Source organism: Lipotes vexillifer, unplaced genomic scaffold, assembly GCF_000442215.2.
Source record: "Lipotes vexillifer unplaced genomic scaffold, Lipotes_vexillifer_v1.1 scaffold1272, whole genome shotgun sequence".
In the NCBI taxonomy this organism is placed as follows: domain Eukaryota; kingdom Metazoa; phylum Chordata; class Mammalia; order Artiodactyla; family Lipotidae; genus Lipotes; species Lipotes vexillifer.
The window spans coordinates 557,189-571,273 of record NW_006779909.1 but is presented as its reverse complement, the minus strand read 5'-3'; the positions used below and the strand labels follow the sequence as shown (position 1 = coordinate 571,273).

General features: G+C 37.6%; 2 protein-coding genes across 3 annotated transcripts in view; one reads left to right on the top strand and one right to left on the bottom strand.

Moving 5' to 3' along the window:
* APBB2 (amyloid beta precursor protein binding family B member 2) overlaps positions 1-2,077 on the top strand; it is a 384,765-nt gene extending 382,688 nt beyond the window's left edge. The window contains exon 16 of one of the 2 annotated variants that reach the window (XM_007453040.1): positions 481-2,077. In XM_007453040.1, the coding sequence (XP_007453102.1) occupies positions 481-648 (168 nt within the window). In that variant the 3' untranslated portion in view covers positions 649-2,077. The remainder of the gene's footprint in view (positions 1-480) is intronic. The other variant, XM_007453039.1, reaches the window with a different exon arrangement.
* A 4,860-nt stretch (positions 2,078-6,937) lies between these two features.
* NSUN7 (NOP2/Sun RNA methyltransferase family member 7) overlaps positions 6,938-14,085 on the bottom strand; it is a 61,488-nt gene continuing 54,340 nt past the window's right edge. The window contains 2 exon segments of the mRNA XM_007453060.1: positions 6,938-7,699; positions 8,309-8,432. Of these exon segments, the coding sequence (XP_007453122.1) occupies positions 6,938-7,699; positions 8,309-8,432 (886 nt within the window).

Genomic DNA, 14,085 nt, shown 5'->3' with positions numbered 1-14,085 from the left:
CAACTATTTTTAACCTTTTTTTTTTTTTTTTTTTTTTAAGGTCGCCATTCTTCAGCCATTTTACAAATGAAGAAACTGAGGCTCAGAGAGATTTAATAACTTGCCTGGGGCCATACGGTTCACAAATGGTAGAGCCAGATTCAAACCCTGCCCTTTCTACCATGCTGACCCTCACTCGGTTAGCCATAAACACCTACTTCATTACCTGTTTGAGGAAAAAGTTAATAATCTCTCTCCCAATCCTTTTTCTTTTCATTAGCTCTTTGACTATAAGGTATATTCATCGCAGCCTAACAATATAAAGAACTTCAAAAGAATTTAAAACACTCCACATTACGGAAAAAAAATAATAAACTCTTGGATTCATGTTTAGGAGCTAGGTCGTTAACCTTTGGGAGTTAAATATATTTATGAATTAGGATCACATTAAACAAGAAGGGATAACACATTATTAACGACCATACAACTTTCTAATTTCAGTTACGATACCAGAAGTGCCTGGTAGCCAGGCCGCCTTCACAGAAAGCTCGACCACCTCCTCCGCCAGCAGACTCTGTGACCAGGAGAGTCACAACCAATGTAAAACGAGGGGTCTTATCCCTCATTGACACTTTGAAACAGAAACGCCCTGTCGCAGAAACGCCGTAGCTGCATATGTGAAAGGATCCTGTAACATGTGCTGAAGATTGAATAGCTACACTAAAGAAGAGGAGCTGATCTCTGGCCTTCCATTCAGTTGCTGATGCTGTCTTCAGAGATTAATAACTTAACCAAACAGTGTTAGACAAGCATGTTCTCTCGTCTTGCCACCGTCGTGTGATATGAAAAGCATGACTAATTTTTTTTGCTGTCAGTAAGTTACATCATGAGCAGTGGAAGCTCCCTTTCTTACTGTAAATATCGTGAACATTATGTAACTTCACACACAGGGAAGAATGTGGCCACACCCCTCCCAGTGAAGCAGCTGAGTCCTTGGAGTGAATGACACCTGGGTTAGTTTCACTGTCTTCTTGACTGGATCTGTCACAAGCAACTTTTAAGTCCTACAGCACTTTGCCCTGTTTTCAACTTTGGAGTAGACACTGCATACCGGATACCACTGAATTGCTGTAAAAACAGGATGACTAGTTTTTGTTTTGATTCTTCATAAAATCGAACCTTTGGTTGACAAAATTGGCTGTTGGCATCAGTATAGAAACGAACTGGCAACTTTCCTTGACGAGCTCTTTGACACATGGACACCATTTCATGTCTACAGCTGTTTGGGGGATGTTGGGAAAAAAGTGAAGCTTCAAAATTGAAAAACTAAATTTCAGAAATTAAAACAGAACAAAAATAGCCTATCTGTTCAGATGGTTTTCAAACTGATTATTAAGAAAAAGAAAGAGATTAACAAAATTATAATGCATTTTGGGTGGGAAATATTTCAAACTTCTGCCTTATACTGTACAGTGCAGCTAGAGAATTATAGTTCACTATGGCCATTCTCTACATAAACATTAAAATGAAATATTCCTCGTAAGCCTTTCATCCTTAGTTTGATAATTAGCCAATATGCAACTTGGAGTTGAGGAAATGTCATTTTTATTTTAGATCACCACCACCACGTTGTTTTCCACCTCCTAGGTAAATGTTCTGCTAGGATTCTGCATCTAGCTCAATCTTACCTTAATGCTTTTTGCCCAGAAAGCTGTCTGTCCATCATGTATTGTCCATGGCAACAAAGTTCATTAAACTGAACCTTTCTGAATTTATGTATTTAATATTAAAATTTGGGGGGCTCTAGATATATTTTTAAATTTATATTTTTTCCATTTATGTTCAAGATTTAAAAATTTCATATCAGAGCAAAATATACATAGGAACAAAGGACTATTTAACAGGCTTCCCCAAAACAGCACTTTCCTGCTTCTCTATCTATAGATGAGAGACTTAGCTGTAAACAGATCTAGATACTTGTTGATAATGTTTTAAAGAAGTTGCTAAGAAGCTCAATCTAGACATTAGTTTTGTTTACTTTTCAGTGATAAAATTATCATTTTACAACATTGTTGTAAAAGTAATGCTTTATGTTTATCTACTGCTATGTACTTGTCAAAATGGTTTCCACATTCTTATCGTCACATTTGAGCCTTATAGAGAAGGTACTAAACACATCTGAGAAATAAAAAATATGAATTAAAGAGGCTCAGTCACCTAGCCTAAGATCTCACAAAAGTTAGTGAGAAAGCCAGAACTAGGACCCATGCTTCTCAACTCCCAGTTATTAAGTTATGCTGCTTCCACACCAGTCAGTCAGGAGGAGTCTTTCCAAAATTACTCTGGGCATATCCAGTTATTGTCAGGCAATCTTAGGATTCCCTGTATAAGTAGGGAAGTATGTCCAAATTACTCATGCCGTGATTTAAAACCATCACCTGCTCTCAGTTTTCCTGCAGTGTGCCTCAAATGTGTTGTAGAGGACAGGATCTACATGCAGTCCAGAGATAATGTTACATGTGGTAGAAATATTCCTAACTCATGATACTTAGCCACCAGAGAACATGATGGAATGAGTAGGTGGCCTCCTGCCTCTGTTCCTCTCAGAATTCTGGAATTGTTTGCTAGCACCCTAGAGATGCCACTCTAGAAGTGGATTATACTTCTCACCAGCCTATATACTATTCTAAAGTTACCAGTGACATCCTAAGAAATTACTGTATTAAGAAAATCCTTACTGTGCCCTACGAAAAGCTGTTCAAAATTCAATCTTGATGATCTTTCATCTTGACCTCCACAGTGAAACAAACATTTTAGTGTGATAAACTTCAAAATTCTTAAAAAAGTGATCCACTTTTATATTGGACATCTCTACCAGAACCCATTCATTTTTTTTTTTAAGGCATACATATGTTTTCAGGATCAAGAATACTGAGCTAGCTTTAAGTAGCAAACTGATTTATATATGCAATTATAGGATGCATTAAGATGAATGATAGCCTTTACATACTGAAAACTTTACTGCAGAGACTTTGTTTTAAAAATAGCTTTGCATACTAAATGCAATTAATTTTATAAAATTAATTATGTTAAGCCGTATGTTCAGACACTTTCTGCCATGGCCAAAAAGTATGTATGAAAGTATGTGTGTATTTTCTGTGAAAGGATGCTAGCGTTTTACCTGATATTGTAGTGACACTTCAGTTATCTATGCATTCTTTGTATCTGTGATTTGGTAAACAGGCAGCCATGTTCACTATGCCTTGTATGTCTTATCATTTTTTTAATTAACCTGTTAAATACAGCTTAAAATATTTTTATTTATTCTATTTTTACTGAAATATACTGCATTTTTGTGTTAATGTATTATCTTTACTGGATATTATCTCTCAATGTATCCAGGTCTAAGTAATCTCAGTGAACTATACATTGCCTAAAAGGTGGTTTTGTAGTCACATTTTTATTGGAATATGTATAAGAAAAGGCAAAATACTTAAAAGTTCCTTTTATTTTTTAAAAGCAGCTAGATAGACGCATACTTGCCAACTCACATATGTGCTCCTTGGCCGCATCAAGGGGAATAGCCAACATGCCTATGGCTAAAAACTTTACTTTGCAAACTTAAAGCACTGCTTGGTGCTTCGTTTTTATATCCTTCACAACACATGTGAGCTCATCTAAGAGACAGACACATGTCATCCTGCCCTTTGTTTACGCCTGGATATATGATCACCCATAGCTAATTAGGACCATTGTTTTTGTTTGTGTCTGTCTGACTGCATGAAGCGACATTAGACCCATTTCCATTAAAATAAGCTCTTGGTGATAAACTGTTGGCACTGCTACTTTTTAAAAAATTCCACTTTATGATTTTATGACGAACATTTGTACAATTCTACACAAGGTCATTTACTAGAAGCCCTAAATCTTTCCTCCTCTTCTTATATGACACACACCCATTTCATAAGCATTGCAACACAAACTCAAGATTTCATAAACAATGTGAGAAACATCTCCCTAACTGATATTAGCACAGCTTAACTAGTAAAAGCATTAGCTCTCTAGTTTGCCAGGCTTACTTAACTCAATACACAGCTAACGTGTGTTATACAGCCAGTAAAATGAAGTTTATTCCAGCTTCAGGGAAAAGATACTGCTCACACTTTATCAGTGAGAGCACTCCCTGCCATCCAAAGCAGCCTTGTTTATCCCAAAAGAACATTTGGTTTTGCTTTCTGCCCCTTTTGCTGTTGACCACTTTTACACATTTAAATGTAATATGTTGTGAGAATAAACTTAGCTGCATAAAATGTTTGGCTCATTTATCTGACATCAGTCATACATATCCAGGAATAGAAATAAAAGTTTAGTGTCTCCACGCCAGTCATTCTATTTTCAAATTATTCTTATCTCAAATTAAAAGTCATTTTAGTAATGTAAGATTCTGCTTTGATTAGTTATTGTATATTTCCACCTGGTAAGAACTAGAAAGTAACTTTAAATTTTGAATAATTCATTGCATGGTCCTTACCTTGGTACTCAGGAAGGACAGCTGGCATTTTGGACATAGAGGCCTATTCAGTCACCAACTTGATGCTTGTGTAAGCACTCTTTCTAGTGTTAAAAAAGTTCATCTTTCCTTGAAGAGCCTGATACCAAAGAATGAAAGATAGAGCTGTACAGGCACTAAATCCAAATTGAAAGGTGACTAGAAAAACAGCAGTTGAATCTGGCTTAGTTTAACTGTTAGACATATGGAAGATGATAAATAGAATTTAAAGTGTGTACCCATTTTTTGTTCATCTTGCATTTCCCCCAGTAGTTTACCTTTTTCCTCAATCAAAGGCAGTTACTCTCAAAGAGCAAAATTTCATTTGGTTTCAGGTATTACATAGTGGTAAATAATTACACATTAAAAATCTGAATTTGCTATTGGAGTATCTAAAAACCAGTAATTTCCTTACTTTAGATTTTTGCAGCACTTTTCTCTAAGAAGCTGAAAAAAGAAAAATGTCAATGTAATCAATATTCTCCTTTACTAGAATTCTCCCATATTGTTTTTAATCCAAAGTATTTCCCTTTTTAGTCTACCAAAATATTTAAATAATTGATCACATCCTTCTTAGAAGATTCCAAAGAAGAAAACTGCAGGCTTAATGAATGAATGGTTCAATTCAGAATCTCCATATACTTAGAAAAATAATTTACGACAGGATTCATGTTATGAGATACTGAAGATAAGGGGCTAAAGTTGTGATGTGACATGAACCACATGCTGCTATAGAGATCAGAAAAATATCCTGAACTATTTCATAACTGTGAGTTTTCGTCTTATAATAACTATTAGCAGAAAATAAAAATCTCAGACCTGCTACTTTTGGACAATGGAATACTCTTCAGCCTGGGTCAGAGGAAAGATGTAAGGAAAGGGATAAAAGATCCCTGGGATAAAATATCAGCTCTTTACTGAACAAGTTCAGTTCACCTGCACTGGCCTCCCAGAGGCACAGAAGGCTCTAAGCCAGAGTGGGAATAGAAGGAAACCATACTATAACTTTCAGAGCAAATATTACATAGTTTTTGATTTTTGAAAGTAGTAAAATAAGCTGAGCATTTAAAACATTTCTGTATTTTTTAAGAGTCATAATTAACAATTCTTTTGGGATTTAATAAGTTTGGTTCAAGTATAAAAAGTCATGTTTCCTTTCTTTACTGACATTTTACTAGTAAGTGTAAATCTTCAGTTAAAAAAATTTATTACTGCTAAAATGAAATTCACCCTTTTCTATCCTCACTTCAAGTGAGAAAATTATATAATATTAGAGCTGAAATAGACCTAAATATTCATCTTGAAGAGGATAATAGTCTACTAAAATCATGCCACCTGAATTGAAATTTAGGAATTTATTTAACACTATTCAACACAACTGGATTCTGAAAACACAACTTTAAATTCAAACTCTGTGTCTATGAACATGTTTTTAAACAGTAGGATTTACAGTTGTAACATACTTGATTTAATGTCACTTTCTGTTGCCATGATGAAAAAAAAATCAGTAGACCCAGAAATGATAATCATAACCAGTTCTTGGAAGGCAATTGATAATACAGTCAAGATGAACTGACTTTTAATATAATTAAAATAGTGCTACAATATATTTTAACTGAGCATCAGAAATGACTTACCAAAGTTTGATTACTATGTGCCACTTGAAATGACCATCTCACCTGATCTTTGAATCATAAACTTGTATAGATTTCTTCAACAACTGGGGTGTCACTTGTATTCAGCACTTTGGCCTCTTCCTCAGAATTACTATTTAGATGGAAATTTGCTTACAGTCACTTTTTTTACAACAGTGTTTGGCATAAATAGTTAAAAGGGAGAGCTTATGTTCAGTCTGCTCAGGATCCTAGAGGTTCTTCCAGTGAGAAACAGTTTTCACTCTGTGAATGGACAGCTGAACTACTCCTCACACCTAGAACTTTGGACCTTCCTGTTCTTCCTATTCATACTCAACCTCAATCACATTACAAAAGCTCATAACATCTCCTATTTTGATGTTTAAGGAAAAAAAATCAACCTCGATAGTGATTGAAAATGTTAAACTACAGCTGACTTGACACTGAAAAGCAATCTATAGTCCGTGCAAGAGCATCTTTTCCAAACCTATGCTTTCTAATAAACTGCCTCACAAGTTAACTTTGAAAAGAAGTCTGTTCTAAGGCACACAGTGTTTCCCTTCAGGAAAAATTGTTGCAGCTTTAAAACCAGTGTCCTAAGTCCAGACAGAAAGTTAACAAGAGTGAGACAAGTTCTAACAGCCGATACCGAGTCTACAACTGGACGTTCTAAAACAGATCAGCACCCAGCTACTGAACTCTCTGAATTCTGCTTTGCTTAACTCACCTACATTATTCTCACTTGTCTTAATTCACTTGACGGTAATAATCACATTTAGAAGATACTAAGTGACCAAAAGGATGAGTATTTTGTGTAGGGATGTCTAACCTTCAGAGAAATATCAGACTTTGAAAAAAAAACCTACTACTCTTGACCCCTGTAAAAAACACAAGACAGTCAAAGCCATGGTCGAGGATGCCTGGGTAGAGAGGAAGGTAAGTTTTCTTTAGGTTTTTTCCCTCTTCTTGGTATTGATCGTGTGGGAAGATAGCCAGGCATGACAGTCTTGGGCCCAACCCAACGATAGTAAAAATGTTGAGTTGGTATCTGAGATCTGATCCCTTGGGGACTAGAAAATGGCAACATTACTGGAGGCAAAACAATCTCTATGGGTTTCAGTGCAATCGTTCTGTCTTCTGGGCGAGGTCTTACAAAGTTTGTCGTCCGTTCATATGGTCTGGAGGGAGGTGTGTTCTTCATAAATGTAGGCACTAAAGGATTGGTGGTGGGCTTGTTGGATTTTCTGACCTGTGAGGAAGAACCCACTTGATTTGTATTCTTCTGTGGAAGAGATGTTTTTGTTGTTAATGTCCCTGACTGATGAACACTTGCGTTAGTTTCTTGACTCAGGAACTCAGCAATTTTCATCTGGATGCTGCTGCTATCAGAAGTGGAAGATTTTGGCAATGACATTTTTGATTTTTTCTTCTTCTTCTCACGTTTTGAAGGTTTACCCAACTCGATCCCATCCAGTAGACCCTTTGCTGAAGCACGGGCCAAAACATCTTTCACAGACACTGTCTCAGATGGGTCCCGCTATAATTAAATGTGGGAGTTAACTGTTAACTGTGCATATTACAAATATTTATCAGTGTTTCAGTAAAGATAAAAGAATATCTTTGTTATACTAAAAGAAATAGTTTTTAGACCTTAGTCTCTAATATATCCTATAAGCCTCAGGAAATTACTTTCTTTGTACTTAAATCTCCCCATTTGTGAACCTGATAGAAAAAAAAAAAAAAAGAATTACAGAGCTTCTTTCTTTTTCTTTGAATTTTTAAATTTTATTTTATTTATTTATTCTTTTATACAGCAGGTTCTTATTAGTTATCTATTTTATACATATTAGTCTATATATGTCCAGAGCTTATCTCATATATGTGAGCTAAAATGAACTGGATATTGACAAAGTGCTTGGAGAAGTGGGGGTGGAGAACAGGCAAGGGAAAAACACTCAGGAGGACAATAAAGATCAAAATAGGGATTTCCACCATACAATAATAATTGTTTTTCCTGCCCTTTAGCTATTTATGAAATAAGCATACCATTATGAAATGTTCATAAAGTTCCTATGTTCCTATTATGAGACTTTGTTGTTTCTTAATTCCTAAGTATGAAATGGATTGGGATTTTTTTTATCCTTACCTCCCTTGTTAGAACCGAAAGAAAACAACCATTGGTAATTTCAGATGGTTCCATTCTGAAAAATTTGTCAGTGGACAAATGTATTTCCTTTAAGGAGCACAGTGGAAGGACAGGGGGACTAAGCCTGCAATAGATAACAGCAAACAATTAACAGTTAGAATGTCTTATTTGCCAATGGAGGGAGACAGTAAATTGCAACCAATTTTCTTTTATTATGTTTTACCCATTATTTAAACAAAAATTCCAAATAAGAATAAAATGTCAAGGGGAGGGATCAAGATGGTGGAGTAGTAGGATGTGGAGCTAACCTCCTCCCACAAATACATCAAAAATACATCTACAGGGCTTCCCTGGTGGTGCAGTGGTTGAGAATCTGCCTGCCAATGCAGGGGACGGGTTCGAGCCCTGGTCTGGGAAGATCCCACATGCCGCGGAGCAACTGGGCCCGTGAGCCACAACTACTGAGCCTGCGCATCTGGGGCCTGTGCTCCGACGAGAGGGCGCGACAGTGAGAGGCCCGTGCACCGTGATGAAGAGTGGCCCCCACTCGCCACAACTAGAGAAAGCCCTTGCACAGAAACGAAGACCCAACACAGCCATAAATAAATAAATAAATTTATTAAAAAAAAAAAATACATCTACATGTGCAACGATTCTCAGAACACCTACTGAACCCTGGCAGAAGACCTCAGACTTCTGAGAGGGCAATAAAATCTCCACGTAACCAGGTAGGACAAAAGAAAAAAAAAAAAAAAAAAAAGGGAGAAAGGAATCAGGACAGGACCCTGCGCCCCTGGGAGGGAACTGTGAAAGAGGAAAGGTTCCAGCACCCTGTGAAGTCCCCTCACCAGTGGGGTGATCAGCTGGGATGGAGGGGGAGCTCTGGAGCCTCAGAAGAGAGCACAGAACTGGTGTGCAGCAGGCAGAATGGAAAGAGACCTGCACAGACGGTCAGTATCACAGCGTTGCACTCCCCAGCCTGAGACGTGTGTCCATGAGTGTGGGCGGAGGCTGGGAGCTGAAGCTTGGGCTTCGGAGGTCAGACCTGGGGTGAAGACGGGTTGGCTGTGCAGAGACAGCCTGAAGGGCCTGGATTTTGGTATGACTGAAACCAGGCGTGTACACAGAGGAAGCCCAGGCCCACCATACAGGCAAGGTGCCACTGTTGAGGGCACACGAGGGGAGGGGTGGGGCCTGCCATAGCAGCCTCCTTCCCTGCACATGCACTCTAAGGTGACAGGACACTGCCTGCACGAGCTCCAGGAGCAGGCACCAACCACTGCTGTGGGCTCAGGGGTGGGCATGAGCCACTGATGCCATCGCAGGCTCCAGGGGCACGAGTGAGCCACCACCACACTGAGAGCTCTGGGAGCAGGTGCCAGCTGCCACCTTTGCGGGCTCTGGGAGAGAACGCCAGCCACTGCTTCTGCACACCCCCTATCAATGGGATAACAGCTGGCACACACTGAGGAAAGAGACAGCAGGCATCCATACTAAAAACAACGCTTACATCAAAAATATTAAAACCACACAAGCTACACAGGGCTGCTCCTACATATAAACAGCCCTCCAAGACCACAGTAGATAAGTGTTTCTCCTAAACTCACAGAGTAAGGGAAATATAAGTAAAACAAAAAAGCAGAGGGACCACTCCCAGTTAAAAGACCAAGAGAATTTCCCTGAAAGAACAAACAATGAAACAGACCTCTTCAGTCTAACAGACGCTGAGTTCAAAAAGGAGATAATGAAAATACTGAAGGAATTAAGAAAGTTTATTGACAGAAATGCAGAATACTGTAAAAAGGAGCTAGAAACTATAAAGAGGAGCCAAGAAAAATTAAAAACTCATTTGCTGAGATGAAAGCTGAGCTAAAGGCAATGAACAGCAGAATGAATAATGCAGAAGAACAAATAAGTCATCTGGAAGATAGAATAATGAAAATCACCCAATCAGAACAGCAGAAAGAAAGGCAAATTAAGGGCTTCCCTGGTGGTGCAGTGGTTGAGAGTCTGCCTGCCGATGCAGGGGACACGGGTTCGTGCCCCGGTCTGGGAAGATCCCACATGCCGTGGAGCGGCTGGGCCCGTGAGCCATGGCCGCTGAGCTTGCGCATCCGGAGCCTGTGCTCCGCAACAGGAGAGGCCACAACAGTGAGAGGCCCACGTACTGCAAAAAAGAGAAAAAAAAAGAAAGGCAAATTTAAAAAAAAAATGAAAGCAATATAAGACATGTATGGGATAATAAAAAGCTTGCCAATCTACCCATAATTGGGATTCCAGAGGAGAAGACAGAGAAAAGGGGATTGAAAATGAATTTGAAGAAATTATGGCTGAAAACTTCTCAAACCTAAAGAAGGTAACATAAATCCAGATACAGGAAGGAGAGTCCCAAACAAGATGAACCCAAACAGACCTACACCAAGACATATTGTAATTAAAATGGCGAAAGTTAAAGAGAGGATTCTTAAGGCAGCAAGAGAAAAACAAAGTGTTAGTTACAAGGGAACCCCCATAAGGCTATCAGCTGATTTCTCTACAGAAATGTTACAGTACGGAAGGGAGTGGCAAGATATATTCAAATTCCTAAAAGGGAAAAATGTGCAACCTAGAATACTATACCCAGCAAGATTATCATTTAGAATAGAAGGAGAGACAAAGAATTTCTCAGATAAGCAAAAACTAAAAGAATACAGCAATACTAAACCTATCCTAAAAGAAGTAAATAGAAGAGAAGCAAGAATGTATAGAAAAGAGAAAATCACAATTGGAAAGGACTAGGACTTCCAATACTATGTTGAGTACAAGTGGTGAGAGTGGGCATCCTTGTCTTGTTCCAGATTTTAGCAGGAAGCCTTTCAGTGCTTCCTGCTAAATGGCATCGGTGCCATTTATGGCATCGGTGGCTTATTTAAATCACGTAAATAAGTCAGTACACAGATTTTTAAAAAATCAAAACATTTTTGTGAAAATTATGACAATGAACAGCAAAAGGATAAACATGAAGATGTAAAAGAGGACATCGAAGTCATAAAATGTGGGGAAGGAAAGTAAGAAAATGTAGATTCTTTTTTTTTCAGAATGTGTTTGAGCCTATATGACTATCAGTCTAAAGCAAGTAGATATAGGAAGGGGTTAACACACTTGAAAAACAGAATAACCACAAATCAAAAACACACAATAGATTCACAAAAACCAAACAGAACACAAGCATAAAATAAAAGGAAATCATCAAACCACAAAAAGAAAAACAAAAGGAAAAAGAAAGGAACAAAGAAACACAGAATCAACTGGTAAACAAAGTTTAAAATGGCAATAAATACGTATCTATCAATAATTACCTTAAATGTCAATGGACTAAATGCTCCAATCAAAAGATACAGAGTGTTGGATTGGATTAAAAAACAAAAGCCTACAATATGCTGCCTACAAGAGACCCACTTTAGGGCAGGAGACACACATAGATTGAAAGTGAGGGGATGGAAAAAGATATTTCATGCAAACAGAAATGACAAGCGGGGGTCACAATACTCATATCAGACAAAACAGACTTCAAAACAAAGGCCATAAAGAAAGATAAAGATATATTACTATATAATGATAAAAGGATCAATACAAGGAGAGAATTTTACACTCATTAACATATATGCACCTAATACAGAAACACCCAAATATATAAAACAAATACTAACAGACATAAAGGGAGAAATTGACAGGAATACAATAATAGTAGGAGACTTTAACATCCCACTCGTATCAATGGAAATATCTTCTAGAAACTGAAGTTAGACTTAACTGATATTTTCAGGACATGACAACTAAAAAAACCCAGAATACACATTCTTTTCAAGTGCACATGGAACATTCTCTAGGGCTGACCATATACTAGGGCACAAAACAAGCCTCAACAAATTGAAGAGTATAGAAATTATCTCAAACATCTTTTTTGACCACAATGGCGTGAAACTAGAAATCAACCACAGAAAAAGAAATGAGAAAAAAACGACTACATGGAGACTAAACAACATGCTATTAAAAAACCAGTGGGTCAATGACAGAATCAAAGAGGAAATTAAAAAATACCTTGAGACAAATGACAAAACACAACCAAACAAAATCTATAGGATGCAGCAAAAACAGTTCTTAGAAGTTCATAGTGATACAGGCCTTCCTCAAGAAACAACAAAAACCTCAACCTAACCTACCACCTAAAAGAATTACAAAAAGAACAAACAGAACATAAAGTCAGCAGAAGGAAGGAAATAATAAAGATCAGAGAGGAAATAAATAAAATAGAGATTAAAAAACTACAGAAAAAAAAATAAAACCAAGAGCTGGTTCGCTGAAAGGGTAAACAAAATTGACAAACCTCTGAACAGGCTCACCAAGAAGAAAAGAGAGAGAACCCAAATAAACAAAATAAGGAATGAAAAAGGAGGGACTTTCCTGGTGGTGTAGTGGTTAAGAATCCACCTGCCAATGCAGGGGGCATGAGTTCGATCCCTGGTCTGGGAAGATCCCACTTGCCATGGAGCAACTAAGCCCGTGTGCCACAACTACTGAGCCTGCACTCTACAGCCTGCGAGCCACAACTACTGAAGTCCGTGCGCCTAGAGCCCATGCTTCTCAACAAGAGAAGCCACCACAATGAGAAACCCATGAACCGCAACAAAGAGTGGCCCCCGCTCGCTGCAACTAGAGAAGGCCTGCACACAGCAACAAAGACCCAACACAGCCAAAAATAAATAACAAAATAAAAATAAATAAATTTATTTTTAAAAAAAGAAATGAAAAAGGAGAAATCTCAACTGATACCACAGAAATACAAAAAAAAAAAAAACAGAAAAAAAACGGTCAGAGAATACTGTGAAAATTATATGCCAACAAATTCAACAACCTAGAAGAAATGGACAAGTTTTTAGAAACATAGAGCCCACTAAAATTGAATCAAGAAGAAACAGATAATTTGAACAGACTGATCTCTAGAAGTGAAATAGAACCTGTAATTTTAAAACCCTCTACAAACAAAAGTCAAGGACCAGATGGTTTCACAGGCAAATTCTACCAAACATACAAAGAAGAACTTTTACCGATACTTCTCAAACTCTTCCAAATGATTCAAGAGGAGGGAACACTCTCAAAGACATTCTATGAAACTACCATCACCCTGATACCAAAACCAGACAAAGATACCACCAAAAAAGAAAATTAGAGACCAAAATCTTTGATGAATATAGATGCAAAAATTCTCAACAAAATACTAGCAACCCGAGTCCAATACACATAAAGAAGATCATACACCATGACCAAGTGGGATTCATCCCAAGTTCATAAGGATGGCTCAACAAATGCAATTCCATCAATAAGATACACCACACCAACAAAATAAAAGACAGAAACCACATGATCATCTCAATAGACGCAGAAAAAGCATTTGACAAAATTAACATCCATTCATGATAAAAACTCTTACCAAAGTGGGTATAGAGGGAACGTATCTCAACATAATAGCAAAATTATGACAAACCCACAGCCAACAGAATACTCAGTGGTGAAAAACTGAAAGGCTTCCTGCTAAAATCTGGAACAAGACAAGGATGCCCACTCTCACCACTTCTACTCAACATAGTATTGGAAGTCCTAGGCCCAGCAATCAGACAAGAAAAAGAAATGAAAAGTATCCAAATTGGAAGGGAAGAAGTAAAATTGTTATTATATGCAGATAACATGATACTATATATAGAAAACCCTAAAGACTCCACAGAAAAACTACTAGAACT